This window comes from Felis catus, chromosome A2 (genome assembly GCF_018350175.1).
Source record: "Felis catus isolate Fca126 chromosome A2, F.catus_Fca126_mat1.0, whole genome shotgun sequence".
Classification (NCBI taxonomy): Eukaryota; Metazoa; Chordata; class Mammalia; order Carnivora; family Felidae; genus Felis; species Felis catus.
Window position 1 is genome coordinate 139,590,452 of NC_058369.1, and position 26,531 is coordinate 139,616,982.

The 26,531-nt window shown below is 38.0% G+C and overlaps 1 protein-coding gene across 4 annotated transcripts in view; it reads right to left on the minus strand.

Annotated features, from left to right (window-relative positions):
* Window positions 1–26,531, minus strand: part of AASS (aminoadipate-semialdehyde synthase) — a 147,383-nt gene that overhangs the window by 30,090 nt on the left and 90,762 nt on the right. For 3 of the 4 annotated variants that reach the window (XM_045052661.1, XM_019825742.2, XM_003982984.4), the window contains exons 2-11: window positions 23,099–23,323; window positions 18,766–18,942; window positions 15,972–16,056; window positions 12,867–12,934; window positions 12,612–12,758; window positions 11,602–11,680; window positions 11,347–11,474; window positions 9,808–9,956; window positions 8,280–8,402; window positions 7,778–7,889 (exon numbers count right to left, since the gene is read on the minus strand). In XM_045052661.1, the coding sequence (XP_044908596.1) occupies window positions 7,778–7,889; window positions 8,280–8,402; window positions 9,808–9,956; window positions 11,347–11,474; window positions 11,602–11,680; window positions 12,612–12,758; window positions 12,867–12,934; window positions 15,972–16,056; window positions 18,766–18,942; window positions 23,099–23,308 (1,278 nt within the window). In that variant the 5' untranslated portion in view covers window positions 23,309–23,323. The remainder of the gene's footprint in view (window positions 1–7,777; window positions 7,890–8,279; window positions 8,403–9,807; window positions 9,957–11,346; window positions 11,475–11,601; window positions 11,681–12,611; window positions 12,759–12,866; window positions 12,935–15,971; window positions 16,057–18,765; window positions 18,943–23,098; window positions 23,324–26,531) is intronic. The other variant, XM_006929327.3, reaches the window with a different exon arrangement.

The window sequence follows — 26,531 nt, forward strand, 5'->3', positions numbered from 1 at the left end:
TTTTCTGACCACAACACTATGAAACTAGAAATCAACCACAAGAAAAATATCTGGAAAGACCACAAATGCATGGACATTACATAAAAAGCTGCTAAACAATGAATAGCTCAAAGAAGAAATCAAAGAGAAAATAAAAAAGTACACAAAGACAGGGGTGCCTGGGTGGCTCAGTCTGAGCATCTGACTCTGGCTCAGGTCATGACCTTGCAGTCTGTGAGTTCGAGCCCTGCATTGTGCTCTGTGCCAAGAGCTCAGAGCCTGGAGCCTGCTTTGGATTCTGTGTCTCTTTCTCTCTCTGCATCTCCTCTACTCGCTCTCTCTCTCTCTCTGTCTCTCTGTCTCTATCTCTCTCTCTCTCTCTCAAAAAAAAAAAAATACATGAAGACAAATTAAAATGCAAACACAATGGTCCAAAATCTTTGAGATGCAACATAAGCTGTTCTAAGAAGGAAGTTTATAACAATATAGGCCTATTACCAAGAAGCAAGAAAAATCTCAAATAGAAAAATCTCAAATCTCAGAGGAGCTAGAAAAAGAACAATAAACAAGACCCAAAACCAGTAGAAGGAAAGAAATAATAAATACTAGAGCAGAAACAAACAAAATAGAAACAAACAAAAACACAACAAACAATAGAACAGAGCAATGAAACCAGGAACTAGTTCTTTGAAAACACCAACAAAATTTTAACCAGACTCATCCAAAAAAAAAAAAAAAAAAAAAATCAGAGAGAGAGAGAAACAGAGAGGACTCAAATAAACAAAATCAGAAATAAAAGAGGAGAAATAACAACCAACACAAAATACAAATGACTAAAAGAATATTATGAAAAATATTATGAAAAATTATATGCCAACAAATAGACAAACTATAAGAAGTGGATAAATTCTTGGGAACATATAACTTCCCAAAATTGAATCAGGAAGCAACAGAAAATTTGAACAGACCAATTATCAGCAATGAAATTGAATAAGTAATCAAAAAACTCCCAACAAACAGAAGTCCAAGATAAGATGGCTTCACAGGTGAATTCTACCAAACATTTAAAGAAGAGTCAATACCTATAGTCTTCTCAAACTATTCCAAAAAATAAAAGGGGAAGTATAGCTTCCAGATTGATTCTATGAGGCCAGCATTACCCTGATACTAAAACTAGATAAACACACTACAAAAAAAAAACCAAAAACTACAGGCCAATATCCCTGATGAAAATAGATTTAAAAATCCTCAACAAAATATTAGCAAATAAAATCCAAAATATATTTAAAAAAATCATTCATCATGATCAAGTGGGGTTTGTTTCTGGGATGCAAGCTTGGTTCAATATTTGCAAATCAGTGTGCTATATCACATCAACAAAAGAAAAGATAAAAATCATATGAATATTTCAATAGATGCAGGAAAACATATGACAAAGTACAACATCCATTGATTATAAAAACCCTTAACAAGATAAGTTTAGAGGGAACATACCTCAACAAAATAAAGGCCCTATATGAAAAACCCACAGCTAACATCACACTCAATGGGGGGAAAATGAGAGCTTTTCCCTAAGGTTGGGAGCAAGACAAAGATGTCCACTTTCTCCATCTTTATTTAACATTGTACTGGAAGTCCTAGCCACAGCAATGAGATAAGAAAAAGGGATAAAAGCCATCTAAATTAAAAAGGAAGAAGCAAAACTTCCACTATTTGCAGATGACATGATACTATATATAGAAAACTCTAGAGACTCCACCAAGAAACTACTAGAACTGACACATGAATTCAGTAAGGTCATGGGATGCAAAATCAATGTACACAAATCCACTGCATTTCAATATACTAATAATGAAGCAGCAGAAACAGAAATTAAGAAATCCCATTTACCTTTGCACCAAAAAGAATAAAATATCTAGCAATAAACTTAGGAGTTTATTACTGCTTAGGAGTTTATTATTAAACTTAGCAATAAGCTAGGAGGTGAAAGACCTGTACTATGAAAACTAGAAAACATTGATGAAAGAAATTGAAGATGGCACAAACAAATGGAAAGATATTTCATGCTCATGAACTGGAAGAACAAATATTATTAAAATGTCCATACTATCCCAAGCAATCTATAAGTTTAATGCAATCCCTATCAAAATACCAATAGTATTTTTCATAAAAGTAGAACAAACAATACTAAAATTTTTATGGAACCACAAAAGACCCCAAATAGCCAAAACAATCTTAAAAAAGAAAACCAAAACTAGGGGTATGATAATCCCAGATTTCAAGTTACACTACAAAGCTGTTGTCATCAAAACAGTAAGCTATTGGCACAAAAATAGACACACAGATCAACAGAACAAAATAGAGAGCCCAGAAAGAAACCCATAATCTTACAGTCAATTAATCTTTGACAAAGCAGGAAAGAATATCCAATGGGAAAAAAAACAGCCTTTTCAACAAACGATTTTTGGAGATAGCTATATGCAAAATAATGAAAATGGACCACTTTCTTACATCATACACAAAAATAAACTCAAAATGCACTAAGGACGTACATGTAATACCCTAAAGCTCAAAAATCCTAGAAGACAGCACAGGTAGTAATTTTTCCAACACTGGCCATAGCAACATTTTTCTAGATAAGTCTTCTAAGGCAAGGGAAACAAAAGCAAAAATAAACTATTGGGACTACATCAAAACAAAAATTTCTACACAGCAAAGGAAACAATCAACAGAACTAAAAGGCAACCTACTGAATGGAAGAAGATATTTGCAAATGACATTATCTCATAAAGGCTTAGTATTCAAAATATATAAAGAACTATATAACTCAACACCAAAACAAACAAATAAATAATCCAATTAAAAATGGGCAGAAGACATGAACAGACGTTTCTCCAAAGAAGATATACAGAAGGTCAACATGACACATGAAAAGATGCTCAACATCACTCATCATCAGGGGAATGCAAATCAAAACTGCAATGAGATATCACCTTACACCTGTCAGAATGGCTAAAATCATAAACACAAGAAACAACAAATGCTGGGAAGGGTGTGGAGAAAAAGGAACACTTGCGCACTGTTACTGTTGATGGGATTGCAAACTGGAGCAGCCACTGTGGAAAACAGTATGGAGGTTTCTCAGAAAATTAAAAATAGAACTACCATATGATCCAGTAATCCACTACTGGGTATTTACCCAAAGAATATGACACCACTAATTTGAAAAGATATACGCACCCCTATGTTTATTGCAGTATTATTTATAATAGACAAATCATGGAAGCAGCCCATACATCCATTAATAGACGAATGGATAAAAAAGGTGTGGTGTATACACACACACACACACACACACACACACACACACACTGAAATTTTACTCAGTCATAAAAAAGAATGAAATCCTTAGGTGCCTGGGTGGCTCAGTCGATTGAGCATCTGACTTTGGCTCAGGTCATGATCTCGCAGTTGGTGAGTTCAAGCTCCGCATCAGGCTGGCTGCTGTTAGCACAGAACCTGCTTCAGATCCTCTGTATCTCTCTCTCTCTCTCTCTGCCCCTCCCCCTGCTTGTGTGCTCTCTCTCTCTCTCTCTCTCTCAAAAATAATAAATAATTTTTTTAAAAAAGAATGAAATCCCGTCATTTGCAACAACATGGATGGAATCAAAGAATATAGTGCTAAGCAAAATAAGTCAGTCAGAGAAAGACAAATGCCACATGGTTTTCCTCATATGTGGAATTAAGCAAACAAAGGAAAAAAGGAGACAAACCAAAAAATAAACTCTTAAATATAAAGAACAAACAGATGCTTACCAGGGGGAAGGTGGGTGAAGGGATGTATGAGATAGGTCAATAGGATTAAGGGTACACTTACCAAAACGAGCACTGAGTAATGTTTAGAATTGTTGAATCACTACATTGTACACATGAAATAATATACTATTACATGTTAACTATACTGAAGTTAAAATTAAAAAAAAAATTTAAGATAGATAAGACTTGCTGCACCATAATTCTGGGGAAGGAAGCCCAAAGTGATGAGTCTGGCATCTGTCACCACTTTTCCATGGGTGTAGTTGCCAATGTGGAAGTGGCAGCTGGGATGCAGAGAAACTGGGAAGAGCTTTTGGCCAACTTTAAATAATATTGTAATAAAAATTGGAGTTTCAGTTCTGCTGAAGGGGACCCCAGTCAATGCCAGAGTTTCATTTGGGATCCTGAAAGACTGCATTTTCAAATAAATGATGAATTGAAAGACATCAGATTTCTAAACATCTAAAGCCTGGCTTTCCCCTTCTGTCACTGAACTGAGGTGATTTTCTCCCTGCCAGAAACGAAGGAAATCTTCTCTGGAGAAAATTACACAACATCCAAAGAGCCTCAAATCATCTCTACAATTTTACATACACAATATCCAGCATTCAATTAAAAATAAACATGCAGGGACACCTGGGTGGCTCAGTCGGTTAAGTATCCAACTCTTGGTTTTGGCTCAGATCATGATCTCACGGTTCTTGGGATCGAGCCCCATGTTTGGCTCTGCACTGACAATGTAGAGCCTGCTTGGTATTCTCTCTCTCCCTCTCTTTCTCTGCCCCTCCCCCACTCATGCATCCTTTCTCTCTCTCTCTCTCTGTCAAAATAAATAAAAAAATTTAAAAAATAAAAATAAAAAACATGCATATTAAGTGATAAGAATTTACTGAAAACCAAGAAAAAAAACAAAGAACATAAACAAATCCAAGAAGTTTAATGGAATTATCAGAAGTGAGTTTAAACTTTGATGAATACTGTCAAAAAATAAAATAAAATTTTCCCCCCAAAAGGCAAAACTAATCCATACATACAAGTCAAGATAGTAGGTATCTTTTTTTTTTTTATTTTTTTGGGGGCGCCTGGGTGGCTTGGTCGGTTAAGCGTCCGACTGCAGCTCAGGTTATGATCTCACAGTCTGTGAGTTCGAGCCCCGTGTCTGGCTCTGTGCTGACAGCTCAGAGCCTGGAGCCTGTTTCAGATTCTGTGTCTCCCTCTCTCTCTGCCCCTCCCCTGTTCATGCTCTGTCTCTCTCTGTCTCAAAAATGAATAAACGTTAAAAAAAAATTTTTTAATACAATTTTTTTTAACGTTTATTCATTTTTGAAAGACAGAGAGAGACAGAGCACAAGCAGGGATGGGGCAGAGAGAGAAGGGGACACAGAATCTGAAGCAGGCTCCAGGCTCTGAGCTGTCAGCACAGAGCCTGACGCGGGTCTCAAACTCATAGACCGTGAGATCATGACCTAAGCCGAAGTCGGAAGCTCAACTGACTGAGCCACCCAGGCACCCCGATAGTAGTTATCTTTTGAAAGGAGAGCTGGGACAGTAGAGGGAGGGGTATAAGGGGATTTCTGGAATGCTAACATTGCTTTTTTTTTTAATCTACATAGTGTTCACACGGGTGTCTTTGTGGTAATTTAACATGCTGTATACTTATGTATCACTTATATGTGACACTTTAATTTTCATGCTATTATATAATGTAAAAATATATATTGTTCTTTAATAAAAATATTTAATCAATGTACTTATCCCCCATCAAGTACATAGGCTAACCCTGAATCACACTTTACCGGTAATTCATTAAACTGGCTTGCTTTTCTCCTAGTATCTATATGAGATCAACTCTACTGGATGAATACATTTTTAATGTTTATTATTTATTTTGAGAGACAGAGAGAGACAGAGAGAGAGGGAGCAGGGGAGGGGCAGAGAGAGAGGAAAAAGAATTCTAAGCAGGCTCCACGCTGTCGGCGCAGAGCCTGATGTGGGGCTCGAACCTACAAGATCATGAGATGATGACCTGAGCCAAAATCAAGAGTCACATGCTCAGTTGACTCACCCAGGCACCCCAATGAATGGCAATTTTGATTAAAGACAAATAAGAATGAAAAGCTGTTGTAGGGTCCAATGGAAATATACTTATAACTGAAGTTTTGAAACGTAGTAATTTGTGAGTTGAAATGGCTTATAACAACTTTTTTAAGTGGTAAGTGATATTAGAGCAGCCATACAAAAACACATTTCAAGAAATTAACAGTCAAATCCATCCACAAGACAAACCAGGCCCATATAGAGGAAGAGTTGCACCGAAAACACATAATTTAAGCATTCAAAGAGATGAATTAAAGCCAAAGGCTCACCAACAGCTCTTCTACATACTCCAAAAGTCTACTAGAGTCCAGTTGATTCTATGTATTATGACTGGCGCATTTCATCTTAGGCCTCTGGGGAGTTCTAATGGACCATTCCTCCTGCAGATAACAACTACAAACTCTGGACAAAATACAAACAAAACCAACTACTTGAGGGCTTCCAAGAATGAAAAAATAGCTGGCAGTTTTTGGAGGAGCGTCAAAACTTGGAAGAAATAACCATCACAGTAGTTTCCTTTGCCCAGCCTTTGGCACTGCCCAGGATGGGCAACGTGGTGCAAAGACATAGAAACACGCAGCCAGCTCACTACTTTCTGATCTAAAAACAGGAATGGAACCAGAGCAACCACAGCCTCCAGAATGTGAGGGGGGATGGCAGAGGGCACAGATTCGGAAAAAGCGAAGTCCAACTTTCATGTGAACCCTATTCCGAGTCTCAGGATAACCCCCAAACTGAGCATCTGCAGGACAAATAGCCCAAGGAAAGCAAAGAGCTGAACTTTTATTTGAGCTACTCCCCACCTCAGGTGAGACAGAGTTTTCAATTTAAAGCTAGCCAAATTAAATGTCTGCTAAAACACACAAAAAATCAACATTTTGAAGAGAAATGTAACGATCCAGAATCTCCACAGCATAGCTATCCACATCACCCATGACACACTCCAAAATTATTCAACTGGAGAAAACCAGGAAACTATGACTTGACCCATTTTCAAGGGAAAAGACAATCAATAAAAGTTCAACCCCAAGCTGACCCAGAAACTGGGAAATATGATGCAAAGACTATAAAGTGGCTTTTCTAACTATGACTATGTGATAAAGAACAGTACATTCATAAGGTATGAAAAGATAGAAATTCTCAACAGAGAAAGCGAGTATGAACGCTTAAAATAAATACTGGGGGTGCCTGGGTGGATCAGTCAGTTGAGTGTCTGACTCTCGATTTGGGCTCGGGTCATGATCCCAGGGTGGCGGGATCGAGCCCCACCTCGGGCTCTATGCTTAAGCTTCTCTCTCCTGCTGCCTCTCTCTCCCACTCGTGTGCACACTCTCCCTCTCTCTCTTAAAAAAAAAAGAAAGATAAACACTGAAATAAGAGTGCTTATCTTTGGCAAACGAAATGGAATTTAGAGAGCACGGTATTTCGGCAGTCGATCATTGATTACAGTGAAAAATGCACGACCACAACAAAAGCTGTCACTTAACGAAGCATTAGTGACTAACATCCAATAAGTCTCTGTATTTCTGATTTTTCAAATCTATTAATCACAGCACAGTAAGAATGTTCTCACATGCATTGACCTAGACGGCAGGAAGAGTGAGAAAAAGGAAAATCTTACCCCACAGGCCACTTTCTTAACAAAATATGAATAATGGAAGATAAATGCTATTATAATTCACTATGAAGGCAGTTATATAATTCTATTCCCCATGAGACAAGCTAGCAGAATATATAAAAGAGTGTCTATAAATACTTTTGAGGGAGGGCTGGCCTTCCATTTTACAACAGATTTCTTAGATATAGAAGACCAGACATCCCTAGGACCACGCTGCAGTTCTGTTGAAAGCCACAGAATTGCTGTGGATGCTGCCAGTCAGCTTACCATTTCTTCAACGTAAGGGTAAAGCATGTCTCCAAAGTATTCTGTAGCTTCAATTGGAAGCTGTGCTGGCAGATTGTCAATGGAACACATCAGAATCCCCGAGCCTTCGACACTAGGAGAAGTGAGATGCTTTATTCAGATGTATACAGTGTTATCTGTAAGCTCTTACTTTCCCAGATGCCTAAACCATTGCATTTGTGTCATAATAATTTAAAGCTGGGTATCAAAGTGTGTAAGAAAAGAAACAAGACTTTTCAACCAAAACCTCCCTTCTTCAGCCACCCATCTCCCATTTAAATATAGTGTGCATGTATTTAAGTGTTTGAATTTGCATGTTGTTGTTTTTTTTTACCAAATTTTTTAATATGTTTGAGCATATCTCTGGTATTTGCATAGCCTTCATAAAAATGTAAAATACTGAATACTTTAAACTACTATACCAAGGTAAGTAAGTGATGTATTATTATGTGTCTCTTATCATCTGCAGCCCCAGCAAACTTACCTGTCATGAATAATATGCTGGTCTGCATCATACATACAAAAGGGATGTTCTATCGTCGTACATTCAGTCATAAACTCTATAGATCCTCCTGTGTCAGCTGAAATGTCACATATTGCCACAAGTCTGAAAATAACATCAACACTCAGATGAAAGTGTGGAATTCTCAACAAGATTAAAAATGAATAGAAGTGAAAGGTGCTTGGAACAACTTTCAGTGTGGATGCCAAATATTTCCTGGGTTCTTCAGCTTTTTTCCCTACACTTCACTGTTCAGGACACTGTATCCTTCTAGGATATAGACAGTCTTCCCAAGATGAGTTTTAGTCTCCACACACAAAAATAAGGAGAAAAAGAGGGGGATGAGAAAAAAATCAAAGTGGAAAACCCCTTCCCTAGAGAAATCACAGCAAACAGCCTAGTTAAAGTTAACCTATTTAGCCAGCTCTAAATAACTTATGAATATTTGATGACACTGTCTGCACTCTGCTTGGTGGCACAAGGTTTGTTCTGAGGGTCATTGCATGACCAATGATTACAGAACACACAGATACATTGTTCTTCATATAAGGTGAGGTCAGTGTGCCCCCTCGGAAGGTTCGGAATTGTAGGTAACTTTTGGTACAGTGGGGATGAGTCTGTGCTTATAGAGCTACTACGGAATTTTCCATGTTAATACAGGGAAACCTCTAGAATTAAGAACAAAAGCCTCAGCCCAGCTTTTGAAATCCTTTAGTGGTTGACCAAAAATTCCCTGCCCAGTCTCCAACTACCACTTGCCTTTATAAACCCTGCACTAGAGCTAATGTCTTAACTCGCTGTGCCTTAAATTGTGCTTTGGTGGTTCCGTATTTATCAGGCACCAATCCTATCACTTGAAATTCTCTTTCCCCTCAGTCCTCCCTTTCAAGCCTTGCTGAGCCCAGTGTTCCCAGTTTCTTCTCAATTCTTGTGCTATTTATTGTTCCTCGCATTCTCTTGACATTTGCTTCTTGCCAGCTACATGCCTGAGGGCAGCAATCATATATTTTCTCTGTCCTTTAGCTTAGCAGAGTGCAAGGCAGATGAAGCATTCACAAATATTTATTGATTAATTATATACTCAACATTTAATAATTATTTGAATGCAAATTACATGTCAGGCAACGTACTGGGTACTTGAAGCCAAGATAAATAGGGCCGCTATCCTTAAGGAGATTAAATTTTAATAGGAGGGAGAAAAATCATAAACACAGGAAAATAAATGATCGTGAGTTTCAGAGAAAAAAAAAGTAACAGACTAGAGAGAGACGGGGCTGGGGACGCAGATCTTTCTGAGGTTACTTTTGAGCTTCGTGTGGAGTTAAGGGAAGAGAGTTTCAAGAGGGAAGGAAGGTTAACTGTCAAATGCTGCCAAGAGATCAAGTAAGATAAAGCAGACAACTAGTCATTAATAGTCAAATCTGGTGATACATCAATCTCCTATAATGATACCGTAACTAGTGGGTCCAGCTGCTACAAACTGCCATCATTACTGAAGGGAAGTCCTTACTTGTGTGGTAATGCGGGGCAGCCTTCCACACCAGCAACCGAGGACTTGCCCGGAACCAAGAGGCTCTGGACATCTTGGCGAGTTAGTAATCGAGGGGTGTTTTGTTCCCAGTAGATTCCATTAATTAAACAAGTTGTATAGGGTGCAATCTGTAAAGCAAGTGCCAAGTTCAACAAGATAGGCAATAGCGAATTTCAACGAAGTAGGCTGAAAGAGAACTATCAGTAGAGTTCATGAGAAATAATTTAATGTTACTTCTAATTGACTTTGTTATTTGCCAGGTCGTTGGTAGCTTTGTGAGGTGAAGACAATAAATACCCACCCAGAATTATTCCATGATAGAGAAATATGTGAACATAAATGCATTAATATTTCTGTTCTCTAATGTAATGCATGGCCAAGAAAAAGGAAAGGACAGAATCAAGCAACCTAGTACTCTATTTCCAGCTCAACCACCAGGAGTGTGATCTACATCACACTACCTCAACTTCTCTAGGCTCTACTTTCCTTACCTGCCAGATGGGGATAATACGTACCCCATTCCTCAAAGGAATGCTGTAAAGATTAAATCAGATAACATCTGTAAGCTCCACGGACGAATGTACTACATGCATACATACATGGTAACTAGGTCATTATAAGTTTTAGGATGCGTCCAATCACCAACACTTCTGTGATTGGGGAAAAGAGGAGGGATGTAAATTTACTAGATTTTTAATTTTTCAGTCTGAAACTAGTTTCATAATTTTTGTTTCTCAAAAATCTCAGGCATTCTCAAGCTACAGGTAAGAGTTCTTCTCTATAGCATGCTCTATACGCTAGAACAGCTAAATTTCATACCAGAATCTAGAATCTTGTTACTCAAACATACTTAAAGTTATTTAAAACATTTCTTTTCACAGTAAATGCACTTTTTGTTTGGTTTATTTTTTTGGTTTTTTGGTTTATTTTGAGGAGGACTTTGCATGACCACTGAGTACAGAACACACAAATACATTGTTCTTCTTAGAAGATGAGGCCAGCGTGTCTCCATCAGGAGGTTTTGAATTGTATGTAACTTTTTGTAGAGTGGGGATGGGTCTTTGCTTATGTAGCTGTTTCACTCTAGTCCCCTGTAACCAATGCCATGCCTCAAGATAGCTGGCTGGGGTTATGAGTGCAATTTGTGACAATAGGTGGGATAAACCTAGGTTGAGATGAAACCTCATAGACATTGTGTTTTGCCAACAGTACTAACTAGTCCAAGATAAATACAGAAAACAACACCCCATGGGAAATGGTTTAGAGTTATTGGGCACATGCAGACCTGAAGTAGAAACAGAGACAGCGAAGCAAAGAACATATCCAGCAAAACCACTTAAGCAAAGGCCACTCCAAACATCAATAAAAGCCAACAACCCCTAAGGCCAACCCAAAGGAGTCACGAGTCATTATGGGGAACTGAAAAACAATATATACATTCATAATTTTTCTCCTTGAAAACAACCTAACAATAGTGTGTTATGAGCAACCAACTCAGAGGCAGAGTGTGATACTCACATCAGTATTAAAACGACTTATGTAGCGCTCAGGATATTTGTCATACTCTACAGGATCATACACACCATCTGTTTTCCTGACAAGATGATGATGGCGACTTAACACCGTCCCATAGACTTTTCTCAGGTCTTGCAGAAGAGAAAGAAATGAGTAAAGTAGGTGACAAATGATAAAGGTTTATGGTGATAAAATATGATAACACAGAAACTGTTAAAAACAGTAAAAGATACATGCAGTCATCCTCCTCCCCCTTACCTCCATTTTGGGAAACTTCTTTTAATTCGTGTGGCTCCACATATTCACAAGGTAACTCATTGAAGATTTCTTGGGCTCCCTATAAATAATGCATGAGTACAAATCTAAAAATCAATAGGACAATAGCAATGGTTTCCCGCAAGGATTCCAATTCGCTTTCCCCACAATTACACAGCTCCACTTGTCCTGCCCTACAGCGAGGATTGCAACCCAGAAGTACAGGTAAGCTTCTGGCACACAGCCTACAAACCAGTTTTTATTTATTTTATTAATGAAACAGCATTAATTGGAAGGAGCTTTACTTTTACTTTTTTTTATTTAAGTTACCCAGAGGAGACACAAGGGTGCTTAGAAATGAAAACATAACAAAATATTCCTATTTATGTTTACTCCACTGCAGAATTATTTCAAGTGAGGGAATTATATTTCCTAGGAAAAAAAAAATAGATGGCTATCTCACAGTATAATACAAATAGTGATGTCCTGTTTGTAAAATATTTTCATTGAAAGATCTCTTTTACAATTACAAGTTTCTCTGGGGGATCACAAGTGTCTTCTCAAAACCACCCCAAAAGGAAGACAGTATGAATTACAATCCTAAATCAGGCTTTCTAAAATCTTACTGGCAAAACCCCAAGTCATTTAAAAGAGTTTACATCCTGTGGTCAATTCCAAACTTTTGGACAACACAGTGACGAAGGTAAAACAGACCTCTCTAAGAACAGACCTTTATACCGTTAACAATGACTTATCCCTTTAAAAAGAAAAAGCATTCAAAACCCCTGACAGCTTGGAGTCAACCAAGAGCAAAGAAAATGAGTTTGGACCATCACTTCTCTCTTACTGTGGGAAAAGTACATAGGTAAGAAAAGTACCAAAAACAGAATGCCCACTCATCCAAAAAGCAGGGCTCTAAAATATCCCTAAAATCCTCACATCCTTTGGGTTAGTCTCAGAGTTTTGACTGCTTTACAGAAAGCTGATATTCTTAGAAGTATCTGAGAAGTTACCTTAGATACATTACCAGTCCCTGTGAACACAAATGTCAAGGGCCCTATCGACTTTGGCATCAAACCCAGAGATATTTCATAGCCGGCATCGCGGATGGCTTGCACAGCCTGACTGCTGTTCCTGTAGTTATGAGCCATGCCAATGTGCTGAAAGCAAGCACACACGAATTCAAATTAGTCTACATCCTGAGACATTTACCTGTTCTTAAAGTGTGATATGTATTTTCAAAATGATAAACAAAATACACATCTCACCATAAAAGGTGTGTGATGTCCCAAAGCAAGGAGCCTTAACCCCATTCCATGTAAAATGTTGATCATCCCTATTGCAGAATCAGACCAACAGAAAAACCATTAGTCGGGAGGAGCTGAAGCTGTTTTCTCTGACCATTCTCCAACCTGCTCGGTGCTCTGAGGAAGCACAGACCACAGCATCTCAGATTTGGAAGGGGCCCCGGTGGTCACCTTACCCATCCTCTCAACTTGCGGCCATCAAAAGTACTAACTCAGCTGCATCTCTATCTATCCCTTCCACTTTCCATCTGCCAGAATGGAAAGAGTGTCCGTCTTCTTCTCTAAGGTTAATCTCTCCACCTTTGCTCCAGATCCCATCTCTTCCCATTCCTTCTCTAAGGAATTCACTCTTGAATTACTATTTCTTTCACTATCCCTCCCTATTAGTTCACTCTTGTCAACATTTAAAGACACTTACATTCCTCTTGAACCAAAACTAATGAACAAGCAAAACGAGGTCACCATGGGCCCTACCTGTGACCGCTGTCAGCAATTTTAGTGACCTAAATAGTTAATTAAACTCAGTGGACAATTGTCAGATCTTGACTTACTTGTCAGAGATATTTGGCAACATGGAATCCCTCCTTATTAGAACCCTCTCTTCCCTTAGCATCTCTGACTTGAAAACTTTCCTCCCACATCTGTAGGTGCCTCTTCCCCTGCCCATTTCTTTTAAACTATTGTCCCCTGCCCTTTCTTTATACCTTAATCAGCCTCAGGATTCTGTCCAGGGCCTTATTCTCTTCAATCTCTACATTTTTTTCCTTAGCTAGTCTCATCCAGTCCTAAATTTCAAGTACTCTGTATGCTGCTGACCCCAAGTCTGTATCTCTAACACAGACATTTCGCTTCAAGAACTAATCAACTACCTCATGGATTTTTCAATTTGGATTCAAACAACGAAAACTCAGCATACTCATAGCAAAGACCTCATCATCCATTCTCCCCTTCTTTTTAGGAACATAACTTGCCCTCTCTGTATCTCTTTGAAATGTTCTTTGATCTTTTTTCTTAAGTCAACTTTTAAAAGAGTAATTTATATTCAATAAAACACACCAATTTAAAATGTATCATTTGATAACTGTGAACATATGTACACGCCCATATTATCACTGACCTAATCAAGATATAGAATATTTCCAACACCCCATTCAGTCCTCTCCAACCCTTTGCCCCAGAAAACCACTCACCTCATTTCTCTCTGTAGAGAATAGTTACTTCTACAGTTTCATATAAATGAAATTATAAGTATATACTCTTTTTTGTGTCTGCTTTGACTCAGCATAATGTTTTTGAAATTCATACATAATTGAGTGTATTAGTAGTTGACCTATTTTTATTGATGAAGGAGTTTTCTATTTTATGGATATATCACAATTTATTTAACCATTCCTCTGCTGATGGACATTTGGATTGTCTCTAGGCTATTATGAACGAAGCTACTAGAAATAAGTATTTACAAAAAAAATTATTCATTTCTCTTGATAAATGCCTATGATTAGAATTTCTTTTGTACATTGATATTCAAGTTTTTTATTTCTTCTTGAGTTGGATTTGGTAATTTCTGTCCTTCAGGGATTTGTCTATTTGACCAACATTGTCAAATTAATTGGTCTATTCATAATATTTTCTTACCCTTTTAATGTCTATAGGATGTATAGTGATGACCCCTCCTGTATTCCTAATACTGGTAAATTGTGGCTTCACTCTCTTTCTCTATTTTTTTTAATCAGTCTAACTGGAGGCCTAACAATTTTATTTATTTGCTTAAAAATGACTAGCTTTAGATTTCACTGATTTCCCCTCTTATCTTTATTATTCTTTTCCTTGTATTTGCTTTGGGTTTAATTACTTCTTCATTTTCTTGCTTTGTAAGATGGAAGTTTAGATCACTAATTTGGACTTTCTTCTTCTCTAATAAAAGCACCAAATGCTAAGAATTTCCTTATAAGCATCATTTTATTTGCACCTCATCAATTTTGGTATGCTGTTTTAAATTTTCATTCAATTCAAAATATTTTCTTTTTTTTTTTTATTTTTTTTAACGTTTATTTATTTTCGAGACAGAGAGAGACAGAGCATGAACAGGGGAGGAGCAGAGAGAGAGGGAGACACAGAATCCGAAACAGGCTCCAGGCTCTGAGCTGTCAGCACAGAGCCCGACACAGGGCTCGAACTCACGGACCGTGAGATCATGACCTGAGCCAAAGTCGGACGCTTAACCGACCAAGCCACCCAGGCACCCTCAAAATATTTTCTAATTTTTCTGTGATTCCTTCTTGACTTATGGGTTATTCAAAAATATATTGCTTATCTTCCAAATATCTAGAAATTTTCTAAATATCTTTCTATTATTATTTCAAAATCGACTTTATTATAGTCAGAGCACATACTTGATGATTTCAAACATTTTATGTTTATTTAGAATTGTTTTGTGACCCAGCATATGGGCCATCTGGGTGAGTACTCAATAACTGTCAATTAGGTTAGGGTGGCTGATGGTGTCTTCCTGTCCTATATCCCCACAACTTTTCTGTCTGCTTGTCTTAACAAGTACAGACCTTCAAGTAGTCTAATCCGATGCATGGTTATAACATAAGGTGATGTTTTCTCAACTAAAGAAGGTTCAAAGTACTAATGGGACAAAAGTCAAGTGTAGTTTCCCCCAAACTACAGCTCTTATTCTTTCTAAACTGTTCCTCTCTTGGTTCCTACCCCTGTACCTTTTCCCTTCCTTCCCCCCTTTATTCCTCTCCATAATTTCTCATCACCAAACTGACCTCTCCTAGTCTTCCAGACAGAACTACCGGAAAAGCCAGACCCTATTCATAGTTGTTCTCCTTTTCCCTGATTTTTCTTTTTTAACTTTTGTAATGAAGGTATTTAATGATTTACCTTCTTATTTTATTCCCCTAATATTCATCACCCTTAGGCACACACCCATGTTTATTTTTAGTGGGTGGAAATGAACACTTTCATGCCCTTGCCACAGAAAAAAGGAAAACACCTAGTTACACCCCCAGGCAAATTCAGAAAGTGAGTGATGTAAAACCCTGGCATACCTACCTGCTACACCGGCCCACTGTCCAAATGCCACTACCCGTATTCCTCTATGATCCACCATTTTCTCATAATCGATCAGTCGGATTTCCTGAAGAAAGAATAAAAGACTTTGACTCAGACCCATCCAGCTTCATATCAATGAGTAAGCACATATACGAGCAAGTAAATTTTCACATTTCTTCCTCTTATAAAATATGTCTTCACTAGACTTTATAAGTTACCATTAGGTGCACCATGAACTATTTAGAAAATGCTGGGTCACAAACCAATAATAGGTTTATGATTTGAGATGAAAGAATGGTCCTAGCAGAGTGCCTAGTGCTCCTTGATGGTAGTTAATGAAACAGGAAAGGCATCAATTCCTCTCCTAGGCCAGCAGCATCCACGGATATATCTATAGCCCCATTCATCCCCATATCTATCCTTCTAGCCTCAAAGAAAACAAGTCCCTCCTAAGGCAAATCTCTGCGAACTGGATCCCAGCTTTTCCCGTGTCCTCCCAGACCACTCTTGAACTTTCTCTTCCTGCATCATCCCTGTGTACACTGCGCCTTCCTACCTAAAAAGTAACAACAACCCCTCTCAAGTCCGTACACACAAATCTCTCATTCTTTCCCTCTCTACCTTCCTTCCTTCCTCCTTCCCTCTTTTCTCTCTCCCCATCCTTTTACAAATAAGCTTTATTCACAAAGTAGTAGTACATACAGCCTGCTTTTCACTTTCTCAGCTTCATTAAAACCACATTCTTCCCTGTCTTTGGGAACCTTCCCTCTCAGGAATGTCCTGTCAATTCATGGTTAAAAGCTATTGACACACTGTAATTACAGAATGCTTTAAACAGCCATTATATTTCCTTAAATACCTTATGATTTTTACCAAGTGCCTGAATTTCAGAATGTTTAAGATTCATCCAACTCTAAATAATTGGTTACAAAATGTTGCCAAAAAGCAGCCATGCCTATTCTGCTTCTATTAATTCTCTTGTAATGAACAAAAGTTCATATAGCAACAAAATTTCTGAAGTACTTTTTAAGGAGTTTACCTACTTAAGTGAAACCTTCCTCTTATAATATTATTTCCATTAATCACTTTTTTGAACTCGTTCTTCAGAACCACTGGCAATTAACTAGCCAAGGTCTAGCATATTTGAAGTTAGTAGGAATGTATGCCATAGGCCTTTACGAAACACATTTCCTCTATGGCTTTTACTGTTTGTAAAGTCTCCTGTCCTCTGCCTATTCGCAGATTCCTGTCTCGTTTCTAATGCTCTAACATCCTTACCCCAGGACCTGGACATTGGCCTTCTCTACCCACACTCACTACCTACCCTCATCCAGTCTCATGTTCTTAGATGCCATCAAGTCTCTGACCACAACATGTGTCTCAGGAGGAGCCACCCTCCTGAGCTACAAACTCGTATCAACAGCCGTCTCAGTATCTCCTTAAAATTGAACGTCTAAAATCTAAAATCTCCTTAAATGTCTAAGGGACAAATTGGACTCAACAGGCCCTGAACTCAACTCCTGATCCTCCCACCCAAGCCTGCTTCCTCTTGCACTAGCATCATCTCAGTCTGTGGCAACCTTCAAACTGCTCAGGCCAAAACCTTGGACTCCTCTCCAGTTCCACTTTCTCTCATACTGCACATTCATTTCACCAGTAACTTCTGCAGGATCTGATCTCTCAAACACACTGAATACTGATCTGTGTATCACTACCTCCATTTCCACCTCCCTCATGTGAGCCACTGTCTTTTGTAACCTGGCACCCATACTAATCTAGACTAACAATCTTGCCAATTTTCTCCTTCCACCTCCGATATTATCCACACAGCAAGCTGAATAAGAACTTCAGAGCATGATTTACTCTAACCCTCTGCTCAGCCAGACCCTCAGGACTTTGCACTACTCTGCTTTCTGCTTGGAAGTCTCTTCTCCAATGGATAAGACTTAATCCTTCACCTCCTTCAAATTTTTGCTCAATGCCAGATTTGCAGTGAGGCTCTCCCTGATCATCCGATTTAAACTATCACCACCCGCGGTGCCCAGCACCCCTTTTCTCCTTCTGTATCATATTTATCTCCATCACACATATCTCCAAGTGACAGATGAGATGTCTTATTTATATATGCATCATCTGTCTCCTCCCCCTAGAATGTAAGCTCTATAAAGACAGTTACTTTATTGCCATTGCAGTGAACAGTATCAGACACATTGCAGACACTAAGCAAATATTTGTTGAATGAATACTCTATATTTTAAACACCTGATAGTTTTTCCATAGTATTTGTATCTCGAAAATTGATTTTTTTTCCTATACGAATGTTAATAAATGTAAAAGTAATCCCCAATCCAGGTTTGGCCCTACAGAGCTGTGCAACCTCAGTTGAGTCACTTTGCCTCTCGGGGCTCCATCTGAAAGATGACAGAAGTGGATTATACGATTCCTGAGGCTCTTTTCAGCAATAAAATTCTACTTGGTAATATCTGACCAATTGGCCTTATAGACTGCTAATCGTTTGGGGGGAACAATTTTATCATTATTTCTGTTTGAAAATACAAAAAGAATGAAATATGTTTGGTTTCTCTTATTACAAATTCCAAACTTGCACAGCAGAGGAGCCCTAAAAGAAGCAGAGCCATTCTAGCACTAACTCATAGACCACCTTTCCTACGGAGGTGAATAACATGATGTATTCCCTAGATGCTGAAAGAAAACTAAAACGCCACTTGACATTTAAAAGTAAAAAGAAATATTGTTTCTGTGTTAACATTTATGATTACTGGTCACTAGTTACCTTTCTTAGAATCTCATCCAACAAGCCCATGTTGGCCTCCTGAGCCTTTATTGTGTGGGAGAAGAATGCATAAGTCTTCTTAGACATTAATTTTTCCTCCGGGGGTCTTTTAACTCCCAAAATTAGACAAGCTTCAGAAATATCTTCCTGAAGAATGCCACCAGCTTTAACATATTCCTGGGAATGCAGTTTTGGTTAAAAGTTATTTCCCTGATTTTTTGTATTCACATTTTCTTTAATAAGTAAGTGTAGCAATTAGAGGCACAATCTTTTGAAGGCATTGGAACAAATAACAGAACAACTGCTTCTAATATTTTTACTTTCTGGCTAAAGATCAGTTTAATACTCTTGACTTTTGGAGCAAAAAAAAAAACAATTAGAAAATTTACCCCCTATTCTTATTTAAGTCCCGTTAATAGTTTAATCAAAACCACTAACACACATGATTTAAAAATACTTGTGAAATGTATAATTTATATCAACAATGCACTGAAACACTAAATGCAAAATAGTAATTTATTACTCAGGTTTTTTTGTTTGTTTGTTTTTGTTTTGTTTTGTTTTTTGAGAGACAGCCTGAGCGGTGTTGGTGGGGACAGAGGGAGAGACAGAGAATCTTAAGCAGGCTCCACACTGGGCATGGACGTCATGGCTGTGAGATCATGACCTAAGTCAAAATGGAGAGTTGGAAATTTAACCAACTGAGCCACCCAGGCACCCCTTACTCAGGTATTTTTAAAAGAAAGACATGTATCTGCAATATTCCCTTTCCTTTCTTTCTTTTTTTTTTTTTTTTTTGGTTCAATTAGTATTTATTACTGCCCTATTCTGTCCAGCGGACTGTGCTACAGATGAGATGATAAGATACACAAAAAGGCAGACAACACCCCTCCTATAAAGGCACTAACAAAACATAGTAAAAAGAAGTCAGGAGCACAGTAAATGAGACCAAATTCAAAAGAATTGTGCACAGCAGAACCTAAGTGATACAGTAGTTTAATGAATACTGAGATAATTCCTGGGTGAGACTACCAAGGAAATACGCAAACTTAAAGTAATCTTGAAGCCTAGGTAGGATTTGGAAAGATGGAGGTGGGAAATGCAATATGGTAATATCAGTAAGAGGCACTGAAGGAATACGTACAAATTTGCAGCCTGGAAAATAAGGAGATATTAAGGGCATAGTGGGTAAATCAATTTGGAAAAGTAAACTAAGTATTATCATGGTGAATATGATCTTTATGGGATAAAAAAAGTCATCATCATTTATTAATAAATTAGTACATGCTTTGACTGAGTTCTTTTCATGAATTATCTCACTTAATTTTCATAAAACTCCCATGAGGTGGGTGCTATTGTTGTGGCCATTTTATCAATGGGAAACCTGAGGTTTACACATTCAACTGAGATTGAATAGCTAGTACATGGAGGCAATAGACAGTCATTTCAGATTTCTAAACAAAAGGAGCAGCATGATCCAGGCAGAATTAAAAGAGCATCAAAAGTGGCCGTTGAATAAAAGGAAGATGAATCTAGTTAGGAATCTACTTCAAAGGAAGCTATAAGACAGACACTACAAGAATGAACATATAATTCATACCTTGTTTCTTTGAAAATAATCTATTTACCCATTTATAGCAGACTGGTTAAATAAATCACAAAAAATCATGGAGTAATTACAGCAGAATAATTATAGCACAGCCGTTAATCAGAATGAAGCAGATCTCTATGAACAGATATGGAGTGAGTGTCAGGGTATGTTGTCGACTAAACAAATAAGGTGCAATACAGTATGTATAGTATACAACCTTCTATACAAGAATACACACACACGCACGCTCGCGCCCACGCGCGCTCATGCACGCACATTTTCGCAGACAGAAATATAGAAATAATAGATGAGAAATGACAATAGTAACCTATGCAGTGGGTGGGAAGAGGATCTAAGGGATTAAGATAAGAGGAAGACTTCTCTGCAGCACATCACTGTACATCATTTTCACCTTTGAAACTTGTAAATGTTTCACTTATTTTAAGAATATAATTAAATCAAAAAGGATATTAAAGCAACTGTTAAAATGTATAGAAAAAACACAAATAAATCCAGCTGTATATCACAACGATGGTGTAACTACACATTGTATAATTCATATAACTTGAATACAGCACTCTGAATATTTGTTGTGAGATATATTCTAAAACAAAAATAATTTTCAACTAAAAAAATTAAACTCTATTTAATAGGTTTATTTTTTTTATTGAGGTAGAAGTGATATACAACATTATATTAGTTTCAGGTGTATAACATAATAATCGATATTTTTATGTATTGCAAAATGATCAGCACAATAAGTCTTGTTAACATCCATCACTATGCATAGTTACAGAATTTTTTTCTTGTGATGAGAACTGTTAAGGTCTACTCCCCTAGCATTAATAGGTTTATCCTTAGTTGTAATATTAGTATTGTGATTCCAAAACTATTTTATGTATAATATAGGACAGAGCAAAAAACATGCATTAATGTTATAAAGAATTAAAATGTTCACTGCTGGAGAAAACATACAAATATAAAATTTTAAAGGTAAGAAAAACCTGCACTGTTAAAAATTTTAATGGAAATACCAGTATTAACGCATGATTAAATAATATATATGTATATGTATATTATATATGTATGTATGTATTATATGTATGTTATATGTATATATATGTGTATGGGTATGTGTAATCTGTGTATTTCTTAGTTTGTCCACTAAAGGGGCTAAGAACGACACTATCCCGGTAAAAATAAGCACACCTAACATGAGATATCAGATCTTGGTTTCTATATACTAAAAGAAATCAGGGTTCCCTGATGAAATGGCTAATCCCAGGTGTGGGGCAAAAAAGCACAAGGTGAGGCTAAGACCATATGTTGCTGCAGGAAACAAGAAAGCTCAAAAATAAATGGATTCATGTCCAAAGACAGAGGAGCACCCTTAAAGAGACCCTCTATCTCAAATTTGGGATAATTCGGACATTTAAGAAAATGGTTAATAGATTATCAGCAAGGGAAAAGGCTCATACATCCATAATGATACTCGAAAGAGCAAAAGAGAAAAGAAAAACTAAAGGAAATCTGTTTTCTGCAGAAGAATATCAGCAAATAACTTAGAAGAGTGATAAAATTAGAAAATCATCATTTTGCAAGCTTCCACGGGAAAAAATGATTCAGGCAAAGATTATCAATGGATGCTAACTAACATCTTTAGCAAAAGGTGGTTGAGACACAAGCAGGAGATTCACCGGTCTCAAAATATCATCGCACAGATGACTCAGTAATTACAAAGGGAAAAAGGTACTTATACAATGGAGAGATCTGGTGGTAACCACCTCCGCCAAGTGACCACAAATTTCTAACCTTGGGACAACCTGATATATTGTGTCTCTGATGTGATCCAATGGGAAGAACATAGATCACTTATATCACATTTATATCAAAAGTGTTTAACCTGAATGTAAACACCAGAATAAAAACAAGACTAATTACAACCAGAAGCAGATGATTCTACAAGTCAACTAGCCTGGACTCTTCAAAAAGAGACCATACCACAAATCAAACAGGTGTGCTGTTCTAGATTAAAAGAACTAAATTTAGAGACATAACAATGAATGCAATGAATCTTAATTAAGCCTCAATTAAAATTAAAAAAAAAATAGGAGTGCCTGGGTGGCTCAGTCGCTTGAGCGTCTGACTTGGGCTCAGGTCATGATCTCCTGGTTCCTGAGGTCCAGCCCCACATCGGGCTCTCTGCTGACAGCTCAGAGCCTGGAGTCTGCTTCGGATTCTGTGTCTCCCTCTCTCTCTGCCCCTCCCCCGCTGGCGCTCTGTCTCTCTCTGCCTCTCAAAAATAAAGAAATGTAATAAAAGAATTTTTAATAAAAATTTTAAAAAATCGTGAAGACCATTGAGACAATGGGGAATTTGAGATGGGCTATGTGAAATGATATTAGGGAATTATTAATTTCTTAGGTATGATGGTTATGTAGGAAAGTGATTTATTCCTAGGCAAGGCAGTTTTTTATTGACCTTAGTCTCCCCAGTCCCAGAACTAGAGTCACACCTGGAGACATAACTATAGGACACCACCTCCTTCGAAAGGCAATCCCTCCACCCCTCAGCTGGAGAAAGCATGCAATGGAGTGAAAATAATACTTATTGACTGAATACTGGACCCAAGGAAAAATTCTGAAAGAGAAAGGAATACTGTCATGTGGCATTTACATGACACTAGCAAACATTTTATTTTTACTCTGATGCTCCTTCATTGAAAAAATTAGAAATGTTTACCTTGTCATGAATGGCCCGCCGATTGGAAGGCTGTATTAAGACTTTGTACCCCAGGTTGGTGATCCCTTTGATATGCCGGGGGGCCAGGGGTGCCCTCCGCTCCCAGGCGTTCACATCCTCCCGCCTCAGGGCCATCACAGCCTTGTGGTGAAGCCCTTTGTACAAGCTGAGCCCCAGCCTGCCCAGTTTGGTCCTTTGTACTCGTAGCATCTTGAAACCTGGTGACTGAAAAGACACCATAAGAGAATAGCGCAATAAAAGGCAGGAGGGCTCACAGATCAGTTCTGGTCTCCTGAGAAATCTGCTGTAAAATCCAACCAACTCAGATGGAACAGATACAAGAGAGAGGAGGAGAAACCTAGATGATAAAAAGTGCTCCTTTACTCAACAAACCCAAATTTCCACCAGTGAGTTTATTTATTTCCAAAATAAGAAAGTACTGAGCAAATTATAGGACACTAACCAGTATCTGCTAAGCCAAAACCGTTCTTTATACACAGTAAAACCTTGGCTGGAGAGCAGAATTCGTTTCAGAAACGTGCTTATAATCCAAAGCACGTGTATATCAAAGCAAATTTCCCCATAAAAAATAAAGGCACCTCAGATGATTTGCTCCACAATCCAAAAACACTCATTAAAAAATGATTACAATACTGTAATATAGTACAAAATAATACGGAAAATACAAAATATAAAGAAAAATAAACAAATTAACCTGCACTTACCTTTGAAAACTTTCGCATCTGGTGTGAGGGAGACAAGAGAGAGGAGGGTTACTGTGTAGGACAACTTTCACTATCACTAAGGGAATCCCTGCTATCTGTTAGCTTAATAGAATCTTTTTCTTTACATGCAGCTTTAATGAGGAACCTATCCAATGACACTTGCTTTTGCCTTCTTTTGAGGATTTCACGGAAATGGGACATTGCTTTGTTAAACAGGTGCATAGCTCTCACTGCTACAGCCTTATGGGAGCGGTTCTTTCCTACAAAGTTTTGCACTGTTTCCCACATTTTACACATCTCCCTAATCTCACTTGAAGTGACCGATTCCTCTGCCTTTTTCTCTTCCTCCTCTGCAGGTGAGATGCAGATGTTAGATTTATAAAATCTTGCAATTTCAGCCACTTGCATACCTCATTCACACTTCGCGATGATTTCCTTCTTAACATCCACTGTAATCATCTCCTTCTTATTGCCTTTCTTTTCAACTTTTTCTGCATGGGGGCTATTGTATACGCTCACACGGATATTGACTACAGTACAGTATTAATAAACTCTTGTCATATACTGTATTTAATATAACTGGCAATAAGGCAGCAAAGGAAAGGGTCTTTATCTGCAGGCAGCCTGACCTAGAATGGAGCAAAGCACTCCCAAGCTTACTCTTGTATGGAAAAGCAAACGACTGCCTATAGGTGCTTTGAAGTGACAAAACTACACTAGTGACAGTTGTGGGCACCTTCCAATGTTCTGGAAAATCACTGATTTTTGCCAAACACCATGACCTGAGACTGAGCATTCGAGCATGGGGGGAGGGGGGCGATCACCCACAACCCCGCAGTGAAAGAGAGAGAGAGAGAGAGAGAGAGAGAGAGAGTTGTGATCATGTGGCATTCGGTACCGCATACTACTCATATTGCAAAACATCACTCTTTTATCAAGTTCGAATTTATTAGAAATGTTTGCTCGTCTTGTGGAACACTCGCAGAACAAGTTACTCGTAATCCAAGGTTTTACTATATACGTTTCATCAACCATGTGTCCAGCACAAAAGTTTTAAGCATGTTAACCTAAAATGCAAGTACAGGAAGATAATTTGTGCCAATTTTGATGGCATAAAGGTTGGAATCCTATAATCATGTGCAGGATTCTTGACAATCCAGCTCCAACCTCTTTCGAGTTTTGTCGCTGACCAATCCTTAAACTAGTGCTACTTAAAGTGTGTTTGGAGCCTGTTGTAGGTCAGTGAACTGCTTTTTACAGGTCCTGTATGAGCTATGTAGAAATAGGAAGTAAGCACTTGTAAATCTTTATATCACATGATCATTTTTGCAGTAATTCATTGTTATTGAATTTTATGAAAGTGTTGGTCCTGGCAGATTAGAAATTTAAGACAACAAAACTGCCATGTTTCTTCACCATAGCTGTTAAACGTTTAAGAAGCACCCTTAACCCTCTTAAGCCTCCCTGACTTAACCCTCCCTGACTCTTTTGTTGCTATAAACATGCTGTTCCCCTTTTCAGGATTTCCTCTTCATGCCACTTCCTCCTGCTTTTATATTAAACCCAGACCTATCTCAACCAGTTTTCTAACTGCTATTCCAGATTGCATAATTCCACTCATTTATTCAATCAAGAAATGTTGACGAGAGGCTTACTATGCATCAGCAGAGAGCAAATTTTATATAAAAGCATAAATATCAAACAATACTCTGTTCCTCTTCAAATGGTTACATATACGTGGCAGTCAAATGTCATGTCAGATGACAATTTACTTTCAATGATTTTATGTTTAAGGATGGCATCAAAATATGGGGACTAAATGATGTCACACCTTCTAGAAATTTCCCACCAATCACTGCTGACATAGATCAAAATTCTTATGGAACACATTTCTGTTACATCAGACTGCAATCTCTAAATCAGACTCACTTTGCAGATGGAAGTTTTGTCTAAACAGTGGCGCATACAAGTGCATTTCCTGGGGGCAACTACTTGCCACTTGAGATAGAAAAATTATAGGTCAACTCACAACACAACAGACTAAAAGAACAAAGCAAACAGCAAGGAGATCAGCTAAGAAGCTTTAGAAAGAAGAAAGGCAGGAAGAAAAACAATGTCCACAGCAAGCAAACACGCTGATGATAGAGCTCAGGCTAACTTTTACTTGGGCCAAAATACTGTGAGCAAAACTGCCATATATTCTATCTAATTTTTGGTTTATTCATAGTTTTGTTTGTAAAAGAGATTGTATTAGACCCAAACCCAAGCCCTAGCCCACAACACTTCTTCTCCCCAAAACAAAGGGAAACCTGCAACTCTCATAGAACTGAAGTCCCTATGTTCTTAAATAAAACCAATTCCAAAGACAAGTGAGGTTTGTTGAACACACAGATGAGCCCAGAAATGGTCCCATCTTCTGAGCAGGGGCTCTATTTCACACACCATAGGTGACCAAATGACCCTGCATCCACTATTCTTAGTAGCAATTCTTGGAGCCAATATGAGGGAACACAATCAGATAAGTTAGTCTCTCTCCTCGTCCCAAACTTGATTTATAATCGCAGCCTCCCCTCACTCAGTGACCATCCCACCCCTTCCTCCCCACCTCCCTTGTCTGGGGTGGGGGATACAGTGTAGGGTCACGGACATACACACACATGTGTTTGCAAAGGCAGAACTTTCCGTGCAGGCTAGAAAAGGAAAGGAGC